General features: G+C 44.2%; 1 protein-coding gene and 1 non-coding gene across 2 annotated transcripts; one reads left to right on the top strand and one right to left on the bottom strand.

Moving 5' to 3' along the window:
* LOC130155653 (U6atac minor spliceosomal RNA) lies at positions 1–128 on the top strand. Its single transcript, XR_008824148.1, has one exon. It is a non-coding gene; the product is annotated as a U6atac minor spliceosomal RNA (small nuclear RNA).
* Positions 129–1573: 1445 nt separating this feature from the next.
* Positions 1574–15694, bottom strand: WDR5 (WD repeat domain 5). Its single transcript, XM_056352411.1, has 14 exons — positions 15555–15694; positions 13653–13843; positions 12659–12767; positions 11515–11588; positions 10489–10578; positions 9728–9817; positions 8546–8629; positions 7416–7471; positions 7219–7265; positions 6329–6404; positions 4914–4947; positions 4052–4126; positions 3670–3757; positions 1574–2660 (listed from the first exon to the last, which is right to left on the bottom strand). The coding sequence occupies exons 2-14, from the start codon at positions 13731–13733 to the stop codon at positions 2560–2562; spliced, it is 1005 nt and encodes a 334-aa protein (XP_056208386.1). The 5' UTR covers positions 13734–13843; positions 15555–15694; the 3' UTR covers positions 1574–2559.

Here is a 15694-nt window from a genome sequence, read left to right as displayed (position 1 = left end):
GTGTTGTATGAAAGGAGAGAAGGTTAGCACTCCCCTTGATAAGGATGGAAGAGGCCCCAGTGGCCTGTACAACACGCATACGGTTAAGGCACTGCCACCTACTTCGTGGCATCTAACCATGTTTTTTTTCATTACTTTTTTTTTTAAAAGTGCCCCTAACGCGCACCCAGCTCCCTCCTTTTCTCTCCGCCTAGCGGCACCCAGCACAGCCGAGCCCCAGGGCAACAGCTCTTTCCCTCAGCAGGCTGCAACGCGCTCCAGCGCCATCAGCCTGCACTTAACACACGCAAAACTACATCCTTTCTACTGCACAGAAGAGCCAGCCCAGCCACACACAAACTTTGTTTTCAGTGCTGTACTTGACAAGATTAGCTAATCCTGGCTGTCAAACCACCCCTGACATGCCAGACTGGATACAATTACAGCTAAATAGAGCTCATGCCAGTAGCCCCCAGTGTTATTCCTAGGTGGGATACCAGGGACTTAAGCACAACGTTCATAAAGTGCAGCTTTCTTAGTAGATCCTTTACAGCAGGGCTCTTCAGTTTTGAAGGATATTCTTTTCCCCCAGAGATGTCCTCCTGACAACAGGAGAACCATCTCCCTTTTTCTCCACAGCTCTCTGGCTCAGAAGGCAGGGAAACAGCTACACCAGCAAAGCCATTCACACAAACACAGCTGCATGGCAAGTATGATGCTACAAAACATTCCTGAATTTCTGTAAAAATGCTTTGCTGGAGTAATATACAAGCTTCTCCACACTGGTAAAGCAGCACATCCACATCCTGCAATTGAAAGGTTTCACTGGCCTGTGAGAAAAAGACTGGGGGAAAAAAAAAATAAAAGTAAAGAAATTGATTATTTCAGGAGTGACGCTCAGTAGGGCTAGAGACACAGTGTCCTTTCCTGGGGGATAATGAAAAACCTCAAAAGACAGTGATATTATTAACAGCCATTTTAGCACCAGCTCAACATGAAATCTATTTTTATATTTTAAAAAGCTATACCTCATGTCTTGCAGCTGTCTTCTTCTCTAAGGGTAAAGCAAGGCAGTCTCGGAGCAGCCATGAGAGGAGAGGTTTGTACTGTAATTGATTTTCAGTTATCAAGCACATGAGGTCGATAATAATGGATTTTTGTTTCACCAGGAACAAAACATCCCTTTAGAGCAGAACCCTTTGGGTACAACAAAACCTGTGCCTCAACACAATTTTTAACCAGCACAAGCAAACTCCTGGATCGCCACTCAGCCTGCCCTGCCCATTCTGCAAGGAGAGGGCAGCAGGATTCCTTTCCCCTTAGCTAAAGGTCTCTGTGAGGGTTTGTACTAATGTTGCCTCTGCCGAGGACGCCTTCAGTTCAATCCTCTTACTTCCCTTAAACAAATTTTGACGTGAGTTATGCTCCTCTCTTCTTTCTCCATAACAGATGTAAAGCACCACGCTGCTGCTTTCTTCCTCCTCCTCTCCTCGCTCAGCGGAACTGCTACAGATATACTTCCTTCTAAAAGTGTTTTTAAAGAAGGCTTCTTTGGACACAGACACTTCACATTAGTACACTCTTACCACCAGCATACACATAAAATCCCACCTTTTTATTATGGCATATGGTATTTTTCTGGATGTGTAAATACCACATGGGTATGACAAAAAGGGAAAGAAATACCAACGCTGAAATAGGTACAGAGTCATGCCATTATTAATACAGTTTCATACGATGGGTTTTCAAGATACAAAAGTCTGGGTTTTTTCTTTTTACATTGAAATAACTTTACAGTGTTCTGTGAGCTTGCTTTATAACCAGAAGAGAAAAAAAAATTAAAATATGCCGAGAACAACTACAAGCAAGATTCATTTTAATGGTTAACAGAAGAACTGTAACTTTGCTCTAGAACAGTATCTATTAAACACACGTAACGAGGTAAGCAACTATACAGAAGGTAAGAGGAGCTTTCACCACAGGAGTCAAGTCAGGGGCAGGAAGAGGGAAATCTGGAACTGCATGGTTTTATTTGGTCACAAAGTTTGAGCTGAGTGTTTAAAATGAAGCACCCTTAAAGATGCAGTACTCCTATTTAAAACAATACAGAAACTTCCCAAGAGACTAGAACCTACAGTCTGGAAAAAAAAATAAAAAATTAGACATTTAAAAAAAATTCCACACATCTCTAGGCTCATGACTTAACTTACTGTTACAAAGTAGACTGGCAGCTCTTCCTTAGGCAGCAACAGTGCCCAGAAGTAATGCCACCAAAAAGTACAGTATCTTTGGGGTGTCCAATACAAGGCTGACACTTCTAACGCGATGTCAGAATGATCCATTTGTCTGCCAAAAGATTAGGCAAGAAAAGGAGACACTGCATCTTTTTTTTTTCCCACCACGTTGCCCGGTTCTAGCAAAGAGCTAAGGCGTTTTCTTTGGGCCAAGACTAACAGAAACCACTTTATCAAATATTCTTCAGGTTTCCTGCCATACTGGATTTATTATTCTCATGTGGTTTTTTTTAATATTTTTTAAAAACATTTTTTCCTGACAGTCTCTAAAGTGATACTGGAACATTTAACAGTCACTCTTCCACAGTTTAATTGTTTTGTCGTTTTCTAGTGCCGCTGATGCAATGATGTTTTCTGTTGGGTGACAAGCTGTTGAGATTACAACATCTATGCAAAAAGAGAAAACAGACAAATATCATTATTTACAGCAGTGAAATGTGGTCCACAGCAGGCATTTCTCAAAATGAATGTGTACTGCTACCTCATTTCAAAGCAGCATAGCAAAGTTACTATTTCCTTGTAATGGAATTACAAATGCATTATTCATAAATATTTTACAATTACCGCTTCTCTGTGAGAAGAAACTAGCAAAAAAGAATTGACAGTATTAGTTGGAAATGTTTGACAGGTTTTAAAATGTGAGAACTCTCTCAATTCTAGTTGTTGCTTACTTCCAAGCAAGAACTCTTGGCATATATCAGACACAGCTAATAAAGACCCAGGTCAATTTTTTGTTTCCATGTAAGGTGTTTCCAGCATCCTATTTGATGCTCAGATAGCACTTCATCTTCACAGCCTTGCCCTAGCCTGAAAATGAAAACCTGCTGCCACTGCTCCCACTTACAGTCCAAATCAATGGTCCTGCAAAGGAATAAGCACGCTTAGATTTCACAGCACCGTTCCTTCCAGTCAGTAGAGTGAAAGTGCTGCTCTATTATGGGATTCAGACTGAAGTATCCATCAGGTGACATCTCAATATACGCTCAGCACACACTCAACTCTGCCTTCAAGAACAGGGACACAGACAGACATCTCCAAACAGCAGGACCACATCAGTCCTTATCCTTTCAAGAGCTGCAGCTTTGGAAGGTGTTAATAGGCAACTCCAAGTCACCGAGTCACTTCAATATCTCAACCAGTTCTGAACTCAAGGAAATCTCTTTTGTAAGCTGATGTCAAAGTTATCACTGGGAAAGAATAAACACTTGCAACGCTCATAAAAACCCCTTCATAAAAAGGAGCAAGCTCCTAGGGTTCAATTAAGCTTCAGCCAGTCAAGCATTTATGGGTCTGACAGTCAAAAGTACACATCAAAGAGAGAATGCTCAAGCTAAGCCCTCATTACAAGCTGACAAGAGCAATACTCCATCAATAAAAACAAAATCCTCTTCCACACCTGTATGTCCTTGTAATTTCTGTACAATCTCTTTTGTCTGAAGGTTCCAAATATAAACGAGGTTGTCTTCTGAACCAGACACGATCCACTGGAGGGGCACAGAAAAAAAACCAGAGCAAGTTATTTTAATCTTTCTCCTCATCTGTATCTAACTTATTATTCAGTAAACACTTCCAGTGTCATCACATGAAAGGGAACTTCCAACATTATATGACCCCTTGATGCGGTTCATTCTCTCTCAGCCTCTGTTCAATGCATATAGGCAGCAGATGGGAACCAGCACCCACCAAAGGAGGTTTCCAACCCCAAACTCCAGTTTCTTCTACAGAAAACAGCAGCAAAAACTGCACATCGGTAAAAAGCATCTCAGATAAACACTAACCTTTCCACCAGTAACGGAGAAATTTGCAAATATGCAGTACTTCTCATTTTTGTGTCCTGTGTAAGTCTTCAGGCACTACAAGTGAAGAGTCACAAGACATTAATACAGCTGGGAGGTAATTTTCTCAGTCAAGGACAAGGACAAATTGTCTTGGCAGAAAAGACTAAACCTATCTGCCTGTGTTTCCCACCCTGCCAACTTATCAAAAGGATGCAGAGGGCATCCCTGCCCTGCAACACTAAACAATCTGGCAGGGGCAGGGAGGGAGGGGAAGGTCTAAATTTGTCACATTACCACAGAGAAGAAGCGCAACAATAATTCATTGTTCATAAAGAGAAAAATGCAGAAATATAGTTTTACTTAACATATCAGGGCCATGCAGGAGCCTAAACACAATTCTGGGTTGGTTTTTTTTCCAAAGGCATCTTTAGTCATTGCATCATAGAACAGTTTGAGTTGGAAGGGACCTTTAAAGATCATCTAAGTCCAACCCCCCTGCACCATCCAGGGACATCTTCACTAGATTGGGTTGCTCAGAGCCCTTCCAGCTTGACTTTGAATGTTTCTAGGGATGGGGCAGCTACCTCCTTTCTGGGCAACCTGCTCCAGTGTTTCACCACCCTCACTATAGAAAATTTCTTCCTTATATCTAGTCCAGATCTAACCCCTTTTAGTTTAAAATGAGTACCCCTTGCCCTATCACAACAAGCCTGCTAAAAGTTTATCCTCTCCAATAAAGCAGTATTAATACTTTTCTCCTGTAATATTCATAAAATGTTAGGCAAGTTTAAAAGCACATATGAAATCCAGATTTTCCTATAAGCTTAGTTAGGTCTACATAGTGAGACAAGATTGGTTTTACCTTTCCTTTGCTGTAGTCCCAAAGTTTAAGAGTGCTATAAAACAACAGAAAAACAGATTTTAGTTCTTGGGGGGGGGTGGGGGTGGGGGGTGTTCATCTGACAATTTCCTAGCAGCAGAAAAAGTCTCTCCTTCCCAGAGTTCTTAAAGTCTGCATAGATCACTTTAGCCTGGCTTTGCAATGCAGCATTAGTTAACCCCAAAGTATCAATTTTACTGCCATGCCATTCAAATTCTCCTCCGTCAAAAAGGGGGTATTTAAGCACTTCCCCTCACCTGCAAGTTTCTTTATAAATAATGACCAGACAACTAGGAAAGCGATCGGTAGGATAACAGACAAATTACAGGGACAGAGGATAAGGTTATTTGGCAGACATCCCCCAACGCCCAAGGCATCAAAGATTCATATAAATTTCATTAGACATCATCTTTCTCAGGGTGAGAAACCCACTAGAATCAGGGATGGCCCTGGAAATGATCCCTTTTCCCCCAGTTGTTTTAAGAAATCAAATCCTGCTGAAAGTAGATACAGATCAAAAATACATACACACCACCCTAGTTTTTCACCTTACAATCCTGCACCAGGTTTCAGGGAAATAAACACTGGACTGAGGCATCCTCAACCTGTTGAAGCCTAAGCCAGTGCAGAGCAAGCAAACGAGCACACTACTGAGTACAATTTGGACATGAAGAGAGTGTCACTTGTTTCGGGCAAGCACCAGGCTCTTCCACAGACTAAGCAAGCCTCGTGCGTGTCCAGATACAGACCAGCTATACATCCAGACTAGTGTCAGAGCTTACAAGATAGTCCCCTTTCTCTTCCACAGGGAGCCCAACACGGGTTTTCTCTGCTTTTCATTGACTCATTGAAAAAGGCAGGCAACAGTCTGTGGTATCTTTTGTACAAAGATGCTCAGACAAGGAAGGCATCAACCTCATGACCTAGGAAAGGAAGGTCTCACGAAAGCAACGGCATCATTACTGACTGTGAATGGAGACACAGCCTTAGTCACTGCACAGAAACTCTCCAGGTGAATCACTCTCAATCAGCCCACCTGCACCGCTTTCATGCCTTACACAAAGTTATTTATATATTGCAGTCTATTACAGGTTAGATTTTCTGTCTCTCGATGCTACAAAAGAATCATACGATCAATACAAGGAATGTTGAGGTTTTGAAAGGTACAGGAAGGAATGAATGGGTGTTGCAGTCACTAAGCAGCACCAAGACTTTCAGATGACCCAAGCCCTGCCTGTGCTGTTCGCAAAGCATACTGTGCAGGCTTTTTAAGTTTGATAGCATATACAAACTTGTGTAGTTTCATTACTGTGATAGCTAAAGTGTAGCAACAAAGTTTCATCTGACACTCAAATACTTCAAAACCTGTGGGGTTTGGGGTTTTTTTAAATACTTACTTGTCCAAAGTTGCAGCTAGTATGTATTTACCATTTGGTGAGAATTTCACAAAAGACACAGGAGGGTTATCATCATCTACAGTGAAAATAAAAGCAGTATTTAGTACACAGTTGTATTATCTCACTGACAAAGAATTTCTTTTGACAATAATTTGTTGTTAATTGTTTTGCTGAAACAAGCTTTCAATTTTCTTGTCCCTTGCTACTTCAAGAAAAAGATAGGTGTAGGAAAGGTGATCATTTTCATTAAAGAAAAGGATTTTAAGCATTTTGCTCACAAACATTTTAAATAACCCTTTGTAACTGAACTTCCCTTCCTTGCATCAACAATTCACAAAGTCCATATCTCTACTTTTTAAACATTATATTAGAATACAAGCCACTGATTTGCAGAGCCATATAACTTGTCTATATAAATGCTTTGTAAGAATATGAAGGACTAGGTAACATATGCCCAGCAGGTGGTTTCCTTTCATTAGCTATGTTCACAAGATGCCTTCATGCATCTTGCAATAAAAAGGCAGCTTGTGTTGTCACAGACTACCTGTTTCTACCATATCCAACAGCACAAACAATTTTATCGCTGCAGTTTTGAAGTGCTGCACAGCAACCACTACACAGCCAAATGATCGAAAAACCTCGGAAAACTCATTTTTCCACATTTCATTAAGCTCAAATGAAACTTAATTGCTTAAGCAAGCTTTCATTCATGGGAGAGGACAGTTTCTCTTATTGCAATAGACAGGAGAACAATAGGGTACTAACAGAACGGTAGGAAAACAGTACAACAGAGCTTAAGGAAGCCACTGTTCACAGCAATGATGCAGAATACCTATGTCACAACTTAACAGTGAAAAGTAAGAGCAGAAACAAGAAATATTCCTACTTACCAATCAGTGTTTTCAAGCACTGCCCTGATGCTGTATCCCAGATTCGACTATTAAAGACACAGAAGAACTTTTACTATTGGTTTTTAAGTCTTTGTTCTGATTTTAACATTACAAATACAAGCTTTCTTTAAAAAGTCCTTTTTTTTTTTAAATGCAAAAGGTTTGAACAGTGCCACAGGCAAGAAATAACAACTTACCAGAGTCCATCATAGCTACTTGACACGATCAGGGATCCATCACGATTAAAATGCACCTGTAATATTATAGAAGGGGAAAAACAACTTACTGATGCTCATAAAGATCAAATATTTAAGCTCCGCTGAAAAGACTGTCTTTATTACTGACACTGCAATTCATGTGGATAGAGGCAGAAAGTTAACACAACGTACAGACACAAGTTTAGATGGGTAGCATCATCAAAACCAAGACTCCCCCGCAGTTTGTCTGACAAAGAGGGATGGATGTAAACTACAGCTGTTTATTCAAGCATCAGGGACTGGAATACATGTTTCTTCAGAAGCTAAGAAAAACACGTGATACTCTGTTCAGACAGCATTAGCTGCTCAAACAATGGTAGTACAAAACCTGGGGAATAGTACCTTATAATTCTAAGGGCATGGAAATTTACCTCACAGGTAGCCAGCCACATATGTTTCAAGGTCAATTTATTGCTTTGAACTACGGCTCAAAATACTGTGGTTTTAAATAATAATTACTAACATATTTGTAAATGTGAGATATCTTCTACATGAGGCAGAACAATCATGTTCCAACAGCCATGGCTTAGCACATCTGAGAGGCAATTTTTTTTCAGTTTCCTTCATTTCAAAAACATTAAGAGTTGAACACCTTCTGGTTTTCTTTCATTTGAATGGATAGTGCTGTATTCCAAGCTACCTTCACCTATTAGATGAATGAGATTTGAAACAGAGCGTACTATGGAACTACCCTGCTCTCAACTTTGGTAACAGCCTGGAACACAGAAGTAACAGACATACAGGTTGTTCTCTGAGCCTCAAAATGATCACAAACATCCACCACAGCATCAGACAGCTAGATTCGGGCATGGCTGGCACACCACTATTCATTGCTCCCCACATTAACACCCAGAACCAAAATCCATACCGATCTTACAGAAACCACTGTTCATTTCATTCTCACTGAGCAATGACCACTGGCAAATCAGCCACAGCTCATCCACTACGCCATGTAAGAAGGGCTTGATAATAAGAGTTAGAGCACAAACCTACTCCTCTACAGAGGCAGGAGTGGAGCTCTGCTAAACAAAACAAACATGTAGTACGTTCATTGATCAGAAGGGACTTACAGCTGAAACTGGGTCAGAATGAGCAGGCAATGTCTTGAGGCACTTCCCTGTTTTCACATCCCATATCCTCACGCTTTCATCAAACTGAAGATTGAAGAAATGCACAAGGTGGTTTAATGGTGCACCTATTCGAGGCATGCAAGGTGTTATAGCCTGACTAGACACACGTGCCTTCCTCCAGCTGCATCAGAAAACCTAGTAAACGAGCACTGCACAGGGCAAAAATGACGGCCTGGGAACACAGCTCCCTGAACTCTTCCTCTCCGTGCAGGAAACCTGCACGTTGAGGATGGGTTAAGGGCTTGACCGTGGCCCCAGGCAAAGAGAGCAGCAGCACTGCACAGGTCATCCAACTACAAGCTGTGTTTGTGGAGGAAGACAAATTGAAATGGCACAGGGTTGTGATCGGAACCCCCTTGCTCCCAACCCTTGGTAATGTGACTAGCGTAACTAACGCCATTTTATAAGGCAAGCAGGCATTCTGTGTGACTGAGCAGGCCATGTATTCCTTCCCTTTCCCTCGTTATCAGGCCCTGAACAGATTGGTCCCAGGCACCTGGCCAACCCGGTGGTGGTGTTCAGCCCGTCCCAGAACAGGGAAGTGTAAGAGCACACAGAGCACCGTCCACAGAATCAAGCAGTCACAAGTCAATCAGAAAATTTGGACCAGAACTGCTGCTGGACAGTGAGACCATGACCCACCCCCCAGTAGCCAGGGAGGCCCCCCACCATCATGTGCTTCCTCCAAGGACTGGTGCGTATTCTTTTATTTTATATGATTTTTTACTCTAGATTATGATTGTTATATTGATACAGCAAACCATGTATTAAGATCTGACCTAATCTGCAGAGGGTCCAGGTGATGAGAAGTCATACTCTGAGTTAAGTCAGAATCTAGGGGATTAGAAATCATAAGTTGCTGTATTATAAATTCCATATTACGCTACCTGTAAATTGTACTACCATTGACCTTGCTTTAGAAATCCTAGGCCATTCTAATCATAAGTTCTGTGTCATACTATCATACTATCCTGTTAAGAAAATAAAGCTTTAATTGTAACTACAACTTCGTGCCATCATTGTGCCAAGGATCCCTAAAACAACCTGTCTGTCCCCTTAGTATGAGGTAACAGGGGTGTGCTGTACTTGCTCTGCATGAAGAAAAATAAAAAAGGCACTTACTGATCCAGAAACGATGAGGTTTGACTGAGGGTTGAAGTTGCAGCAGAAAACGTAGTTACTGTGCCCTTTCAATGTCTTTAAGCACTTACCCTGAAATAAGATTTAGCAGAGTTAAATAAACAGCATCCTTCAGCGCCACAAATGCATGCAAGTAAGCTGCATTAAGGTTAATCGCCGTGCAGCACACAAAGAAACCGTCTCTAACCCCAGATTTAGATGGGCAGAGGACCAGTGACAGCAAAACAACAGGAAAGAAAACCCCCACATTTTTAATGACTGCAGCCAAGCTACAAATCCTTTGGGCAACACAGGAGGAGCAAGCAATTTAACATACCTAACCAAAATTCAACCAAATTATCCAACCCTCATGGTAATGACAGAAAAGGAAGGCATAGAGAAGCAAAAAGAGTGAAGCTATGATAAGAAGTTACAAGGTTTCATCTGAGAAGCTGCTTTCAGAAATGAAGCCTGCAGCTGCATTGCCACCACAAGGCTTAAGCACTCTCAGAAGATAACCAGGCTCCTCATGATACCCATAAGCATCCCCCTCATTCCAAAAGCAGACAGCGTAACTCGCTCATCATCACAGACCATTCAACCAGCAGCTCATTATAAGCAGGAAAAAGTATTACCCAAAAAGCAGCCAGTGCTTAAAACTCTACCTTCTCTCATCATAGCACACAAAAGCGCTCTCAGAAGACCACCAGTTAAGATGCTAATGCAGGAGGAGAAGGAAGGTAAGGAATAGTTTCTGCCCTTACCGAGCTTACATCCCATATTTTGAGAGTTTTATCATCGGAGGCAGAGACAAGAAGGTTGGAATCTGATGACCAAGCAACATCAGAGATACCCTAAAACAAAGGAAAACAATTATCTTCTCAGCTCTGTTTGTTCACTGACACAGGAAAACAAAAACCAGACTGCATGTATATTCACAGCTGAAGCTTGAAATAAAATTCAGCATTGAGAGCTGGGAATTCATCAATTTGACTGAGTTAAGAGGTCCTTTGACACTTATTCAATTTAAGCTGAGCCATATACTCCAAAAACATCAATGACTTGTTCACGTATCTCCTGCCATGACCACCAAAACCCTTTCTCGGCATTCATAAAGAGCACGCTAAATAAACTAATCTGAACAAGCACCTCCTCTTTATGACAAAGAGCTTGCTCTTCGAGGTCCAAGTCCCTAAAGGCTAGAGGAGAACAAGATTCTACTGTTTTTTCTTTTGGTGAATCTTCATTATTGCTCATGAAACTTCAGCATGTAAGAAACTTCTGAAAACAAAACCAGAGGATATGGGAGTTTGCGTCTTCTTTAGAACTTTGCAGAATGAGTATGTGTTCTGTTTATGTAGGCAAATCGACAAGAAAAATTCAATCTCCTTAAAAGGCAAACCATTCTGCTCCATATACAAAGGAAAAAATGGAACAGGACACAGCATTACAGCTTACAGGGATTTTCACCAAAGAATGCACTGCCCTGTGTCTGAGGGCAGTGTTCCTGAAATGGAGGGACTCGAGAAAATGGCTAGGGAATGGGCATGCAGGTACTCCGCTTCAGCCTACACTTCAGCCCTATTTCCAGCCTGACCTGGTATTATTTCAGCAATTCCAGTCCCAGGCCATTGCACAGGACTGTATAAACAAAGCACAAAATGAGACTGAGGAACAAGCATCCTGCACAAAACCTAACCAAGAATGGAAATTTCTGGATGAGGAAAACAAAGCAAAATTCTTTACAAGTGAACTTGTATTCAAGCGCATAATAATCTCCTCCTACTTACCAGTTTATGACCAGATATTGTTTTTTCAAATTTGCCATCATATGCTCCCCAAATTTTGATGAGTTTGTCAGCAGCTGAAATAGAACGTGCCAGTTGAGTGACAAACACCATTAACAGATACAACTGTTCCTTCCAGGTGGAAAGTAGTATGTTAACTACATCTCTGCAAACACTGGGTAGCTCTCCCTCCCCAAGCAAACCTAAGCGTATAAGGTAATATGTAATGGGTAAAAAACAGTTTCATACACGCCAAGCTGCAGCAGCTGAGATTACATAAACTGCCTGGAATGCACAGAGTCTCCTGCCGCTTTAGTTTCTCTGACGACAACTTGGGCTTCTACTTTTGTTTTAGATTGCCAGTGGTAAAAGTAATACTGTTCCATAGGAATGCTGAAACGCTTTTGCCCCAAAAGAACTAAAATTACACCACAAGCTGGGCTGAATTAATGCCTGCAAAACCCCCAAACCTATTATCCATGTTAACTTGCAAAACACGCCAGCAAAAAGGGTTGACATTTGTCAGACATTTGGGAAACCCACGTAGGGGAGAGCAGGGGACTCTCATGAGGAAACTCGAACATAAAAACAATGTATATATGGTACACTGCACTGGTCTTATTAAGGCTATCTGCAGTTAAGACAAAGACTTGAGTCATTCCCACGCCCGGAAGATGCTTGAGTGGCCCTCACCATCCCATCCAACAATATTCCCTTTTATGAGCTTTGCTACCTACCTACTTTAGCTTTACCAGAGCTAAATATTTGCCTGCAGATACTGTACACAAAGTTTAATTGAAAAGCTTAAGCCCTGTCTTTTAGCGGTACAGAAAAGCACAAGGATTTCCTTCACATGGGGAAAGAAACCTTTGTTTGGTTTTGCCCATTTGCTCAGCAAAGCAAGCTGAACAGGTGAGGGCTCTCCAACTCGGCAACGCATAGAACATCCAGTGTTCAAAGTAACAGAACTTAAAAAGCTTAAAACACATTATCTCAATGACTGACAGCTTTGGTATTGCTCCTTTTAAGAAAAACCACGACACTACATCCCTCCTCCACCTGATGAAGATAACACCAAAGAATGGCAGTTCTCCAAGGCCCACATTTGCATGATTTAGGCGAGATAAAAAAAGAAAGCAATACTTACAGGAGCTGGCTAGCCACTCTCCATTAGGACTAAACTTTACTGATGAGACTGCCTTTGTATGTCCTGCTAATGTGAACTTTAGAGCATAGTTTGGTTTTACTGGCGCAGGCTGTAAGAAAAATATATATGAATGAGTTGAATAAATTCCAGATTTAATATCTCAGTGACAAGCTCTGTTATCAGACTGCGTCAGTACACAGTAACAGACTGTGTGGATGTTCACCATAATAGAGGCTCCTGCATTTATATTCCTTCCCTCCCCTCTCCAAATTAAAAAAAAAAATGAAAAACAACAACAAACCGAACACCCTTGCTGTCTGGGGACAGCAGTGCCTTACTGTTGTATGCACGACACCAACTCATCCTTGATAGGCATTTCATCCAAGCCAATAATAAACAGGTGAGAGTAATCCAACAGTCCAACCACAAAGTGCTTGACAGATCAAAATAATACTCTTGGCATTGATCTGTGTAGCACCTTTAAGTGTTTGCAGTTCTCATTCTTATCATGAATTAGATCACAGGCCAATTCCTCCATAGCCCTAAAATCCCATTTTTCTTCCCTTTTCACCCTTTGGGAAGGCTTCCTGGTTAGCCAATAACACCTTCTTTGAGCATCTGTGGGCTTCAAAGAATATGAATAACGACCCACTTTGCAACTAGGATCATAGATTAACCAATCCTCCAGTCACCTCTAGGCACTCCAAGGACACAACCAACCTGTCTTTTTAACGCTCAAAGTGACAACAAGTATTGGTTAGCGACAACTTCCACACCACCAAGAAAAGCCTAGCACTACAGAAGAGGCTGTACTCCATCCGCTTTTCCCATAAAATCCTCAGCACGTTTTCAGCTCGAGCCTGCAGCAGAGGTCTGGAGAAGATTCTTAATCTATATGAGAATTCAATTCTCTTAATTCTGGTTTGCCTGTTGCATACGCAGGTAGTCGCCATGTGTATTTACACGGATATTGTTCGGAGCCCCACACACACACCTTGCTCTGATTGGTCGACGAGGAAGGAGTAGATTGTGTTTTGGTGGATTCTGCATCTGGCTTCTTTTCTTCTGTTGCCATGGTTCTGAAGCTGGCAAATGAGACTTCTAGTGCTTGAAGGGGGAGAATGAATGTGCTGCTTCAAAAGGCAGCCCTTGCCACAGAGAGGAGAGCTGCACTGAAATGAAAACCTGGAAGAAAAACAAAATATTCTCATTAGCTGTCAGGAAGATTCTCAGCAGCCAGAAGAAGGAGCTTAGCCTAGCTGCAGGTCGCCAGAAGCCAGTATGAGACACCGTATTCTGCATGTGCGGAGCAACGCAGCAGTATTTTGGGCCTTCGGACCTACTAAGGTGCAAGACCAAGAACCCAAACCACAGCCTTTTAGCACTTCTTGGAAAGCTTTTTTCCACTCTGCTCCTTTCCAGATAGAAATAAAGTAGAATCTCTTCTAGGTGTGGCAGGGTTTGGTTATCAAATTCCCCAAAATACTTCTAACAAATACTTAGTACATAATAAACACAACGGTTTGTACAAAAGATGGGAGGTACAGTCCAAGGCCTTTGTGGGTTTTTTTGTTTGTTTTTTTTTTTTTTTCTCTCTAGATTTATTAAGGTACAGAACACAAGATCATGATCAACACAAAGAACAGCTGGCACTATCAAAGCTTAAGACCCTACTAGATTCCTTTCACTCCTAAACGCATTTCAGGCTCGTATTTCCCTCCTAAATGGTTTGAGCATCAAATCATGCCCTTCTCCGCCTGGGACTGAAAGCCAGCCTTGCAGGAGCCTCCCCAGGCTCGCCGGCTGTGCCAGAACTGATGGCAGCTGGTGGTCAGCGACCGGGGCCGATGCTGCAGAGGGAACAAATCTCCATCACAGCTCAGCTACCTTTCAGCTCAGCAACGGAATAACGGACAGCTCACACCGAGAGGGCTCGGCTTGAAAGGATACTCGCACTAGCCCACCCCTCCTTGCACTAGCCCATCCCCGCTACCCTGCTTTTGGCCGGTGGCAGCAGATCTGGGTGCACTGCCAGCACCTCCTGGCACGCGGAGCATCTCCGGCTGGAGGGGACAGGAGGCGCAGAGCTCAGTGCTACCGGCTGCCCCCCGCTTTACTCAACCCCCGGGGATAAACCGCCGGTCGCAACAATGAGAAATTAAAGTTTCCTACTGCAGCTCAGGCCCTTTCAGCTGGAACTAATCTGGGAACTTGGGCGGGTGCTGCCAGCACTCAGCTCCTCCTCCACACACCCTGGGGGCTGGCCGGGGGGTCCCCGCAAGCACCCAGCACCCTGGGCAGGGACGGGGGGGTGGGGGTCCCCGCAAGCACCCAGCACCCTGGCCCAGGGGGTGGGGTTTGGGATGGGGGTCCCAGCAAACACCCAGCGCCCTGGTCCGAGGGGGAGGAGGGCGGAAGGTCCCCGCCAACACCCAGCGCCCGCACAGCCCCCGCCGCCGGGCACACGGTACCGACACACCCACCGGCCGCCCGCGCCGCGCCCGCCGGCTACAAACGCCCCTGGTGGTGGCGGGGTTGTGTGCGTGCCCCTGCGGGGGGGTTGGGGGGGATGGGGGGGGGATGGGGGCCCAGCCGTGCAGCCCCTTCCTCCCCGGCCCGTCCCGCCCGCTGCAACCCCGCACGGCGCCGCATGCACGCGCGTCTGCAAACCGCCCGCGGCGCGCGCGCCGGCCCGGGGGTCCCCGCGAGGCAGGGCCGGGCTTGGCGCGCGCCCCCCGCGCCGGGGAATGCTGGGGGGGGGGGGGGGGGGGGGGGGGGGAGCGGGCTCCGCGCGCTGTGCCTGAGGCGAGGCGGCGCCGCGCGCGGGGAGGGGAGCGGCGGCTGCAGGAGCCCAGCTGCAGGAGCCGGGCCGCCCCCGCGCCTCTCGGTGACTTACCGGGGGAGGGGGAAAGGGGGGGGGGGCTGGTGGTGGCGGCGCCGCCGCCTCCTCCGCGGCGAGGAGGAGCGCGGCCGCGGGAGGGGAGGGGGAACGCGGCAGCGGCAGCTCCGGGGCCGCCAGGCGGGGGAATGCGGGAC

The sequence above is a fragment of the Falco biarmicus genome, chromosome 9 (genome assembly GCF_023638135.1).
Source record: "Falco biarmicus isolate bFalBia1 chromosome 9, bFalBia1.pri, whole genome shotgun sequence".
NCBI lineage: Eukaryota > Metazoa > Chordata > Aves > Falconiformes > Falconidae > Falco > Falco biarmicus.
Note: the sequence above shows the minus strand (reverse complement) of the source record. Positions and strands in the feature narration are given on the sequence as shown.